Genomic DNA, 12,426 nt, shown 5'->3' with positions numbered 1-12,426 from the left:
TTCTGTAAAGGGCCAAATGCATACCGGGTGTGGGGACACAGCCCCAGAGAGCAGTTTCCAAGCTCTCGGCCTCACGTGGAAAGGTGCTGGCTCAGGTAGTAGATGGCCATCAACTGTGATTGGATGGCCATCAGCTGTGGCTAGTTGGCCGTCAGCTGTAACCAGTGAGCCATTGGGCACTAATATAACTGCCGTGGCTATGCTAGGGGGTTGGTTGTTGGTTGGTTGGCAGAGAAGTGGATGGTAGATTGCAGTTAGCAAGGGGTTGGTTGGTTGGCAGAAAAGCAGATGGCAGGTTGCGGATCGTATGGCTCCTGCTTCCTATGTCTCCAACCCAGCCTCCAGCGAGAATATAGTGGTATGACTCCCCATAGATTAGGCAGCCCTATCTATGGCTCCGTGGTTGTTCCTTTTTGGCCTCACCATGTCCTGCGTTCTTATGTGGGGAGCGGGAGCTGAGAACCCACATGACACAATGCATGACACCGGGGGTGCCACAAAAATGTATACAAGTGGACACGTTGGTCAACGTTGCTCAAGCAGTAGTTCACCATGATCAGAAGTGTCTAGACGCTGGTGGTAACCACTTTGAGCACCTCTTGTAATTGCAGAAGTCAGATGTGACTTGTAGTCATCTTTTGTTATCGGTATATATTGAGTATTACAATTTTAATTGTATTTTCCTTGCGTAAAATGTGTATACAGTTTTTTGGCACCCTCTGTATTTCCAGTCTTCCATTGTAACAGGAGAGCAGCCATAGACAACAGGTACCCAAGTGACCATGGCTGTGTTCCTGACACTATGTGGAACACAGAAATTTGAATTTCACATCATTTTCAGGTGCTACAAATGTTCTTCATTTTCATACCATTTAAAAATGTAAAAATCATCCTTTGCTTGTTAGCTGTATAAAAACAGGATCAAGCTGGATTTGGTCTCCTCCATCACATTAATTTCAGGGCCCAGCACACAGGAGGCTTCCAATAACAGTTACTTATTTCTATGGATCCCACCCAGCAAAACGGGTCACCAGGCTGGCCTCAGTAGGTCACAATAAGGACAGGGGCTCCTGCTTCTCACACCACTGCCTTTGGGGGCTCTGTCAGCTTTTGCTTCCCCACCCCTTTATGGCATTTGGGGCAGTCGGTATAGCTTTCCTGTCACTTCTGGCCATTAAAAAGTTCAGGGCAGTCTAATCAAAACCCAGACCTAAACTGTCTTCCTGCCCACAACATACAGCTTCTCTCCTTCCAGCAGTGCTGGCCTGAGGGTCATGCGCCATTCTTTTACTCAGAGCTCCACTTCCTCCTGCAGGTCGCCCCTCCCCCCACACACACACATTCTTGCTCGTTTAAGGATCGAAAAGGGAGATAGATGGCACAGGGCAGGAATCAGAGAAGAGAAAGGTAAAGATCTTTGTCCTTAGCCAGGGCTCTTTGGGGTCCCTCTCACTGTTATGGCCTTCTGTCTTGGTGGGAGTCCTCATGTTCTCCATGAAGAGTGCACTTGTGGGGCCTTTGGGGAGCGGTCTGGGGCCCTGGGCACTGCACCCTCCCCTGACATGGCTGAGGCACTCTGGCCACCCTGTTGCATCTCACCCTCTGCTCAGCCACCAACGCTGTACTTCCAGCCTGACTCGCCAGCCATGTCTTTGCCCTGCCTGTGGTTCTCCACCCAATAGGCAGTGACCCCACCCAGTTGCCCTCAGCAGACCTCCACTTTGACCCCAGCAACACACTCAAGTGCAGACTGCTGGCAAAACCACCCTCACCCCATTCACAGAGGCTCAAGCCTGCTTACAGGCAGGGCCCAGTTTCCATTCCCAGGCACCTCAGCGACTGGGGACAGCGCCGTAGTGTCTAGAACTACAGGTGCTTGCTACTCAGGTGGAGCCTGACCTAGTCCTGAGAAGTCTGCTAGTCGGGAAGCATCTGACCAGGAGATAAGACACCAGTCTCTCCTCACAGACAACTGCACTCTCTGAGCCGTTTTCTGCCTGACTTGCGGCAGGCAGGGAAACAAGCAAGGCTGTCACTCAAAACCCACAATCACTGGTGTGGCAGAGGCACCAGCTCATCAGCATGGGCCCAGCTGGCAGCACCCCGCCTGGCTGCATGCTATGTACACACTGGAACCTGGTCCTATCTCTTCCTGTGGGGAGGGAGTGGAAACGCCGCAACCTCTCTGTAGGCCTACCCCCTCTGCCTCTCTGACCCTCCAGCCTTCTCTTTCACTGTCTGCTGGCTGACCGGTGACTGCACCAGGTCAGCTCTCCAATGCATCCTGCCTGGATGCAGCCACTGTTTAGAAAGGGCTTCCTCTTGCACAGTTAGTCAGGGTTATTCTGGATCAAGGAATTACCAAGCGTAGGTCTGCAAATCTGCAGGGACACCCTCAGGAGACACTGAGCTCTGTGTCACTGGAGGTGATCACGCTTGATAATGAGAGATACTGTAGCAAGGACAGGGCAAAAGGTGGGATGACAACGAGAGTTCATTACCCTGTTTATAACTTGACTATCTTTAGTGAGTTACTCTTTACATTTTCAATCCAGTGCATCTCAGTATCTCCAGTTTTCTGTAATATTCATAGACTAAGCCATAACGGGGCAGAAAAAATAAACAAAGAGCAAGGGTTCACGATTTGAATCCCTGAAATCGTCCTGGAGAGGGATGTTTCTCACTCTCCAGAATCCACTCTGCCTCACACTGGCACCAAAAGCCCTGTGCAAGGCAGAACATTTCAAACCTGACCCAGCTGCCAAGCTGCTGGTATCTTCCATCCACCGCCACCCTCGGTCTGGCCGCCTCTCTCAAAGTGTCTTCAGCCCCAGCTCACATTTTGTGGCGCCCTTTCCCATAGGGAAAGCCCTTTTGTGTACTGGCCGTGCATGTGGACGTAGGTCCAGCAAGGGGATTGCATTTTGAACACGTCCCGATTCATTAGGCAGCTTCATCACTCGGCCCCTGGCAGCACTACTGCTGGGAATCATACCGTGTGAGACATACAGGAAAAAGTTTTGTGACCCTTGATATAATTTTGCGCTTTTTGATTTTTTTCAAGTGGTATTGGCAACAAATCCCTCTACATGTCTTGTGCACCCAATTCCAAGAAAAACATTTTTGCAGATAAACCAGGTCCGATATTCCCAGACTCCTCCTACGCAATGTCCCAACTTCCAAAACATTTTTTTTCAGAAGCAAATTCTTCAACATCAATCTCAAATGTTGAAATGAACTTTTCCTAAGAATGGAAACATCTGATTTAACATAGCCATTCACAAGGTGAAATTTAGGCACTTAGAGGAAGCAAAAGCACCATGAACAAAGCCACTGTAAAATGTGATGAACAAGGACCCAAAGATTAAAAAGAGACTAGTTGAGGGATTAGCATTATGAGATGATCAGTGGCTTTTTTCCTTATATTTTTTGTTTTCAATTTTTAAATAATGCTATTATCTAATTTTTACTGAAAAAAGTTATCATACATAGTTGTGGAAAGAATGCTGACGTTTACTTACTCTGTCGTTTCTCTGTTGGGAACTTTTCTCATGGAGAAAGCCACCATCGCTTTGAAGAGATACTCTTCATTTGTATCCCAGACGTACTGAGAGAGAAGTAAAACAGAAAATGTAAGTGAAGAGGCATGAGGTAAAACATGGTTCATTGGGTTCTGATTGTGCCCACAGTGGTGTTGGTGCCCACCCCTCATCTTGGTCATACACTAAACACTGGACACTACGATACATCATGTCACCATATTGTCCAGGAGAGAGTTTCTTGGACATTCTGTCATTCCAAATGTGGTGTGTTTCCCATCACATTACCTTCTTCAGAACCTGCAGTATCAGTAGCCAGTCAACAAATTGGGTATTTGGACATCTCATCCTGGACATATACAGTCAGTTCCCTTCCTCCCTTTCTCCCTCCCTTTAACATCATTACAATTTTTCATTTTATTTTCTTAGCTGGAAACTTGGGTGTATGTGCATGTTATGGGCTGAAATTGTGTCACTCCTTCCTCTCCCTCCGCACCCCCACAAAAGTAATTTATATATTGAAGTCCTAACCCCAGTACCTCAGAATGTAATCATATTTGGAAATAGTGTCGTTACAGAGGTGATTAGGTTAAAATGAGGTCAATTGGGTGGGCCCTGATGCAACATGACTAGTGTCCTTGAAAGGAAAGGAAATTTGGGGCAGCCGGTTAGCTCAGTTGGTTAGAGCGCAGTCCTCTTAACAATAAGGTTACCAGTTCGATCCTCACATAGGCCACCATGAGCTGCGCCCTCCACAACTAGATTGAAACAACTACTTCACTTGGAGAAACACACTAAATAAATAAAAGTTAAAAAAAAAAGAAAAGGGGCCGGCCCGGTGGCTCAGGCGGTTGGAGCTCTGTGCTCCTAACTCTAAAGGCTGCCGGTTGGATTCCCACATGGGCCAGCGGGCTCTCAACCACAAGGTTGCCGGTTCAACTCCTCGAGTCCCGCAAGGGATGTGGGCTCTGCCCCCTGCAACTAAGATTGAACACGGCACCTTGAGCTGAGCTGCCACTGAGCTCCCGAATGGCTCAGTTGGTTGGAGTGCGTCCTCTCAACCACAAGGTTGCTGGTTCAATTCCTCGACTCCCGCAGGGGATGGTGGGCTGTGCCCCCTGCAACTAGCAGCAGCAGCTGGACCTGGAGCTGAACTGCGCCCTCCACAACTAAGGTTGAAAGGACAACAACTTGACTTGGAAAAAAGGCCTGGAAGTACACACTGTTCCCCAATAAAGTCCTGTTCCCCTTCCCCAATAAAATCTTAAAAGAAAACAAAAAAGGAAGGAAATTTGGATATAGACACACACTGAGGAAACTCATGTGAAGATACAGGGAGAAGACAACCACGTATAAGCCAAGGAGAAAGGCCTGGAACCAACCCTTCCCTCACGGAACTCAGAAGCAACCAATGCTGGTGACACCTTTTCTTGGATTTCTAGCCTCCAGAACTGAGAGAAGATAAATTGCTGTTGTCTAAGCCACCCAGTCTGTGGTACTTTGTCACAGCAGCCCTAGCAAACCTATGTGGCTGACCCCACATTTTAGGTGACCAATCAAGTAAAACTGGAGAAAGTCACAAAACGGGGTGTTGGTTTAACTCCAAATTCATGATGACCTGCTCCCAAATTGCCTGGGAATCCCTTAGGTTTCTCCATCAGTTTCCTCTCTCTCGTGGTTCACAATGACTATGTCAGGTCCCCGTCAGGCCCCCCAAATTTCAGTGCTTTCCTTCATACCTTACCGTCACGAGATGCTCTTGTTTCATACTTTATGGTTACATCCCAAGTCATCCATTTCTCCCCCAACCTCCTATCATCGAACACAAAACTGCCTCCATAGACACACATCCTCCCCTGCAGGGCCAGACATGCTATTTCTCCTCCTGTCGATGGCTGTTCCACCCAACTCTGGTAGGAACACTTCCCTTCTGCCCTTCTTAGGATCTAAACAGTATCAGTTCCCCCACTTCTGTGTGTTCAATGCTGACTCGAGCATGTCCATTGACTTTCAAGCACACTCATCTTTCCCAATAAAACAGCAGCAAAACCAAATCACTTTACTCAGTCCTCCTCCTTCCACCTCCTGCTTTGTCTTTCCTGCCCTTCACAGCCAAAATTCTCAAAATGCCATACTTCTGTCATTCTATGTTCACTGCCCTTCTTAACCTGCTCTGTGATCAGCTTCCGTTACCACTGACCTCCGCATTGCTTAACACAATGAGCATTTCCCAGTCTCATCTTGTGTGGCCTCTCAACAGCATCTGATGCTCTTGAATACTCCCTTCGTCTTGCCACACTCTCTTCCCCATTTTGATATAAGATTTTCCTGGTTTGCCCCCTGCCCCTGCCCCCCTTAACAGGTTGACCCTCTTCTACAACAGCTTCAGGTGTGAGAGAACCTCAAAGCTCTCTGCTACACCCTCTCCTCTCGGCACTCTGAACTGTCTCCCTCAGCACTGTCATCTACCCCAGCCTTCCACTGTCACCTTAGTGCCAATGACTCAGGTACGTACATCTCAAGCCAGCTCTGACCTTGCCTACTTGTCAATAATAGTTCAAACACAAGTCCAAAATTAAAGCTTGTTCTTGTCTGCACCTGGTTGCCTGAGTCATAAATGGGCCATCACCCATCCAGTTGCATAACTAGAAACAAAAGCTTCATCCTTGGCCCCTTCTTCTCCCTTCCTTGTCATACCGCCCCTGTGGCTCTCGATTCCCTTCACTACTCTCTCTCCACCAACACACAGTATTTCAAATGGACATCACCTCTCACCTACACTACTTCAATCACCTCCTAACTGGTTCCTCCTTTCTACTCTAGTCCCCTCTAATCCGCCTTCCAAACACTAATTTTATCATGACATCTCTTCCATAAAACCCCCACTTGCTTTAAAGATAATATCAAAACTCCCTAATACAGTCCACATATTCTTTAGCCTGACCCCTTCTTCCTCTCTAAGCTCATCACGTGCCATGCTGATCCTCACTTCCCCACGTATAGGCACCTGAGTCTTCCTTCCATCCCTCACTCTCACCAAATTTCTTCGTGTAATAAGCCTTTCCACACACCGTTCTCCCTGCCCTTTTTTCTCTTATCCCTTGGTTCACTTCTGCTTTAGACTTCACAGCAAATGCCAGGTACTGGGGCCCCTGACAAGGCCAAAGACCACTTGTATTTTCCTTCGTGTAATACTTGTCCAGATTGCACATTTGCACTTGGTTCAGTGAAAATTTAATGGACAATCGATTCTCCCACTACTATAAGCTCCATGAGGGCACGGACAAGTCTGGTTTTAGCTGCACTGCATCCCCAGCATCCAGCACGTGCCCACCCTCAGAGGACCCTGGGATAAGCAACACTATACACTAGTAGAGAGTGGATTCTGTAGCCAGACTGCCCAGGTTCAAATCTTACCTCTGCCACCTGATGACCTGAGATCTAGAGCAGTTTATTTAACTTCTTTGCACCTCTCATCCATTCAAGGAGAATGGGAATACCTGTATTACCTTCTTTAAAGGATGGTCGTGAGGGCTAAGTGAACTGATGTGAGAAAAGTGCTTAGAAGGGGCCCAGCTAAAAAGTAAACTAGGTTCTCAATAAATGTTGACTGTCATACAATTATTACCCATTGAATGAATAAAATCATACGTTGGTAGATGCGCCTGAAAGCAGAATACCTCTAAGTTTTGTTACCACTCTTTTACTGTTTCTAGCCTGAGGCATCTTAATATCACCTTCTCTTGGGGGAAATTTTCACACACCACACTGGAAAACTGAAACTAGAATTACACTGTACCATCTTATTAATTCAACAGTCTTTACTGTTCCTATAGCTACACGAGCTCCATGAGTGCTTTTTAAATTTCCATTTCATAAGCACATATTTCATGTTGTTAGATATTAAGAAGAATTAAAGAAACTTCTCATTAGCATTTGAAAAATTTTTGCTATTAAAAGTGGAACACGACCTCTTTTCAATGATTAGAAAACTGAGGCTAACAAAATTCAAACAACTACAAGAGTGAGGCACAGAGCCCAACCCAGACGTGAGAGACTGACTCAGGCCGCTGTACTACACTCTGCTGAGTTTAAATGTTCAAGTTTGCAAAACTGTTTTGTGTAATACAAAATTTCATGTATTTTCAAGCATACATTGCAGATTAAATATTTTAGGCAAAATCATTTTATTAACAATTTCTATTACTATAATTTCTTTTCTACTTTAAGAAAATATCAGACTTCAGGTCTTTAGAAGTAATCCATACAAGTTTAAGATAACCATGCAGAGAGGCTCAATATTTGAGAAAGCACAGTGTTATTAGCAAACAAAATTTAAAATGAACATGCAGGTTCTCCACTTACTGCTTTATCTCCCAGAGCTGTTCTGATACTAAGTCTCACTTTAAAAGCATTTTCTGCATCTGCCAGAAAGAAAAAAGAGCTGTATATGATAAATCTGCCAAAACAGAGCTTGATAAATTCTAATATTTAATGCAAATCAAATCAAATCAAATCAACAGAAGGGCAATTAAACTGCCCCTAAATATCCTAGAAGTGTAACTGCAATCATCTTAGATGGTTTAAGTTTTTCTCTCAAACTCATAAAACAGTCACAGGCTCAACTTTCAAGCTACAACACATCTGCAGATTTAGAAAAACAAAGAGGTCTTTCAGTAAAAGACTTGTCAAACATTTAGAAAACTGTCACTCTATTTTTAAGTTTCAAGGCTACGTACCTGGTTGACAGAGTTCAGCATGTATAGTAGTCACCAGAAAAAAGAGTAGCCACAACATTCTTTCAGAGTGGAAAACACAAGGCAAACGAAGGGAACAATAATCCACCCTCCACTTAAAGCTGCCTTAGCCATTCTGTGACCCGGATTAGAATATCAGAGAAACAAGCCAGCCACCAGCTAGAGGGTTTAATGATTAACCCCCATCACTTGGGTTAATACTTGGATGGAAGCAGCCCATCTCCTATCAGTTATTTACAAAAATCCCTTTGGAAAACAGATTAGTTGCCCATTCCAAACTCTACCTTGAAAGAATGTTTCCTCTGCTGACTTCAAGTCCAAATCCCCCCAGCCCCTTTTGTTGTCTGGTGAAGTGCAGGGTGGAGAGCATTGAGGCCCCTCTGAAGGCTTTCCTGGGCATGAGCTTCCCATCTTTTCAGGCCTAAGATAGCTGGCTCCCAGATAAGCTGTGTTAATTTGGCAAACAGATATCAGTGCTTTCTGTCTCTGGTGAACAAAGGCCTTCCAAGAGGGGCCTAACCTGACTCACTTCCACAGGCAGGCAAACATCCGAGGAGAGCTTCCAATTCAGAGGGAAAGATGTCGGTCAGCCCCAAGGCGTGGCAGTTGTGTAAAATCAAAGTGAGATACAGAGCAGTGCTGGCCAGTGGGCCATTCCGTGCTGATGGAAATGCTCTGTGGCTGCACTAGACAAGATGGAGGCCCGTAGACGCAGGTGGCTGGTGAGCACGTGGAATGGGGCTCGTGCTGCCGCAGAACTGAATTTGTGATTCGTTTCAGCAGCCGCATGTGGCTGGTGAGCACACGGGTCAGTGCAGCTCTAGAACAGTCATGAAGAGCTACCGACCATGCACTAGGTTTGCGGGGTACGTACGCCTCTGATCCTCAAAACAGCGCCTCACGGTTGCTGCTGTTGTAGTGATCTTCCATATGAGGAAATCAAGGATCGGTGTTTCAGGCATGGGTGACTCTGGGGGGAGTGGACTAGGTGGCACTTGAACCCTTTCTCCACCACACGGAAGAACCACACTGCGGCTCAGGTCATCATGGTAAAAACTGACATTGCAACAAAGCCTCAGAGGTGCTCTGACAAGAGTGAGTGCAGAAGACTCTTCCCCTGGTGGGCGTTCTGCAGAGGCCAGTAGAAGCCCCCCAGCGGGTCGTTGTCACCGCTTTCCTCTCTACCATGCTGCTTCTTCATGAACTCAGTTCCCAAATATTACGATTTTCCAGTGTTTGTTGTATCATTTTAAAAACGACAGAAAAAAGAACAATAGAAGTTCTGTACAGAAAACACAGAGAAGCAAAAGGAGAAAAGTACAAGACACCCACAATGCCACCAGCACAGATGACAGATGTTAATATATTGTAATAGTTGAAACACACCTTCCTTAGCTTTGGATCTTCTGTGTTTCTGTGTGATGTTGCTGTTGTTCTCACTGTAGCAGCACTATGGGAACAGAGCGATGTCATGGGAATAACATGGACCCCGTCTTCTGTCTCACCCTAATGGGAATTCTACTTCTCCACAGGATCTGGTGAGACACTTTAAATTTGATGTGTCCTGAGATAAAAGTCTCCTTTTATTTCTAGTTTACTGCAAATTCCTTTTATCAATAATTGATGTTGAACTTTATCAATGGCTTTTTCAGCGTCTCTTAATATGATTCTAGAGTTTTACCATTTGGTTCATTAAATTAAATTTCTTGACATTGATGCCTTCAATAAACTCAGTTTGATGATTTTGAGCAGTTCTGGACTGAATTGCTGCTTTTTCCCCTTAGGTTTTTAAATCTATTTTCATAGAGGAATATCATGTAGGTTCCTTTTCAAGTGCTGATTCTTGAAGTTTGTTTTTTTCCTGCTCTTGTATTACCATCTTGAAAATGGTATAGAAAGATTTCTAACATTGTCTGTGTTTACAAATACTTAAAAATGTGTAAGAAATAAAAAAAATTCATAGTGGAAGACTCTGGACCATACATATTTTGGGGGAAGAGTTCTTTCAAAACTTCCATTTCTTATATTGTCATTTATTGCAGGTTTCATTTTTTTTTTCTGAGTCCATTTTGGCTATTTACAGTCTCCAAGAAAATCATTCACTTCATTAAGATTTTCCAATATTCTCATGGACTTTATACACTATTTCCCACAAAATATCTACATTCATTGCTTGTATTCCCTTTATATTTTCTAGTGTGTATATTTTTTCTCATTTCCCATTATCTTGCTAGAGGTTTATCTATTTTTGTTGTTTAATCAAAGTACAAGATCTTAGATTTCATTTTCAATTCTTTTCTTTCTGCTTTGTGATTCATCAATCCTATTTACATTTATTAAGTCCTTTTCCTGTTGCCATTATAGCAATTTTCTTGTTCTTTTTATTATAACTCTTGAGCTGGCTAATAGGCTTATTTATTTTTAATCTTTCTCAGCTAATAATGAAAATATCTGTGGCTATGAATTTTCCTTGGAGTACTTTTCTGGCACATGACATAAGAAGTATAAATGTACAGTGATCTCATTCTTCTTTTCTAAACAGTCTATAATTACAGTTTTAATTTTTCTATACTCACTCCTGTATTTGCTTAGAAAAAGTATCTGATAATCGCACAATAAACAGCAGCCCAAAATGGAATGATTAAAAATATCATTAGAAATCAAATATTAATGTTCATCATAAACCCACTGAATACGTTTAGTATTTCTTTGCTCTTCATTAACTTTGGAAAATATACCCTAATGAGGTACTGTTAAGCGTTTTGTATTCAAAGAAATTTTGAATACTGAAAAAAAAAAAATCAACTTTCATAGGTCCTGTCAGGTAAATAGAAACAGAAAAAAAAAGTATAACGACTATAAAGTAAGACACTGACTTAAAGTATGAAGACTCTTGCAAGGTATGGATCACTTCAAACATGCTAAAAATGATTTAATAAAGAGCTTGATAGCTCAGTAAAATAGCTAAGACACAGAACTAGGCATTTGTATGTTCTTGCCTTTTAACAAACTGTCTTTACTTTCTTAACGCTTTTCAAAATCTTGTACAAACTTAGTCTTTATTTCCATGCACAATTTTAAGTATTAAACCTACAATGCTCATTTCAGCAATTCCACATATAGGAGCCTAATAACTTATTAGTAGCAGTGGTAATGACAAGTAAAGCAGTTTCAATCATTCTAAATATGTTAGTATTGACTCCCAATGTTCAGAGATTAGAGAATGTAAACAAAAGATTGAGATTACTGTTGCCATGAGCAATACAAAAGGAAGCATGTCTCCTGACACAGGAAAAAGAAATTGATTTCTCCATGTTTTTTCATACTCCACAACACTAGTGAAAAGCAGTTTCTCGGCACATAACTATTGATCTGCTCGGAGGGGAAATAAAATATGAGATCACATGAAAAGAAAACATGTGAGTCATTCTTTTTATTCATGTGAGTCTCCTTTTTAAAGTTCATCAGAGCTGTAGAAGCACGTGGGGATATGTATCCTCCATTTACCTTCAATAAAACAAGAGGCAGGGAGACTCAATGTTGCTTTTAAATTTTGACCCTGATTATTGTCACAAACGGTATTTCATAAACCTATAACACCCAAAACTAGTCAACTGTGCAACCATTTCAAATGTTACTTTACTCTGTACATTTTTATTGGGTTTGGGGAAATGTATCTAGCTGCAACACATTAAAAGAAATCAAACTGTTATTAGCTGAGCATGTAAATTTTTATAAGATAAAAACCTTGCACTTTTTAAACTAATGGCTCCACTCAATCATTTTCTAGAAGTTGTAGAATTTTGAATAAACATGATCCTTCATCATTTAAGCTGAAATGAAATTGATATACTATAAAATACAATAAACAATATCAAGATTTTCATAGCTATTAGTCTAATATTTTCAGTATAATGAGGAGGTAAAAATTATTTTGCTCTCTTTAAATTGTCAGTAGTTAGATGCATGGGAAGATAAAGTATTTTTGTCTATTGTAAAAACTACTATACTTTAACTCAGTGGTTCTCAATGGAGGGGGGGTGTCCTCCAGAAGACATTTTGGCACTGTCTGGAGACATTTCTCGTCACTAATTGGGGAGGGGTGGTACTAAGTAGAGGCCAGGGATGCT

At 43.1% G+C, this 12,426-nt stretch overlaps 1 protein-coding gene across 3 annotated transcripts in view; it reads right to left on the bottom strand.

Moving 5' to 3' along the window:
- The window catches only part of CLTRN (collectrin, amino acid transport regulator), a 28,588-nt gene extending 20,163 nt beyond the window's left edge, over positions 1-8,425 (bottom strand). Inside the window, exons 1-3 of one of the 3 annotated variants that reach the window (XM_081042791.1) lie at positions 8,279-8,425; positions 7,905-7,963; positions 3,522-3,607 (exon numbers count right to left, since the gene is read on the bottom strand). In XM_081042791.1, the coding sequence (XP_080898917.1) occupies positions 3,522-3,607; positions 7,905-7,963; positions 8,279-8,336 (203 nt within the window). In that variant the 5' untranslated portion in view covers positions 8,337-8,425. The remainder of the gene's footprint in view (positions 1-3,521; positions 3,608-7,904; positions 7,964-8,278) is intronic. The other 2 variants (XM_081042792.1, XM_081042793.1) reach the window with 2 other exon arrangements.
- Between the last annotated feature and the right edge of the window lie 4,001 nt (positions 8,426-12,426).

This window comes from Rhinolophus hipposideros (genome assembly GCF_964194185.1).
Source record: "Rhinolophus hipposideros genome assembly, chromosome: X".
NCBI lineage: Eukaryota > Metazoa > Chordata > Mammalia > Chiroptera > Rhinolophidae > Rhinolophus > Rhinolophus hipposideros.
The sequence above is the reverse complement of the archived record's forward strand: the minus strand, read 5'-3'. Positions and strand labels throughout refer to the sequence as shown.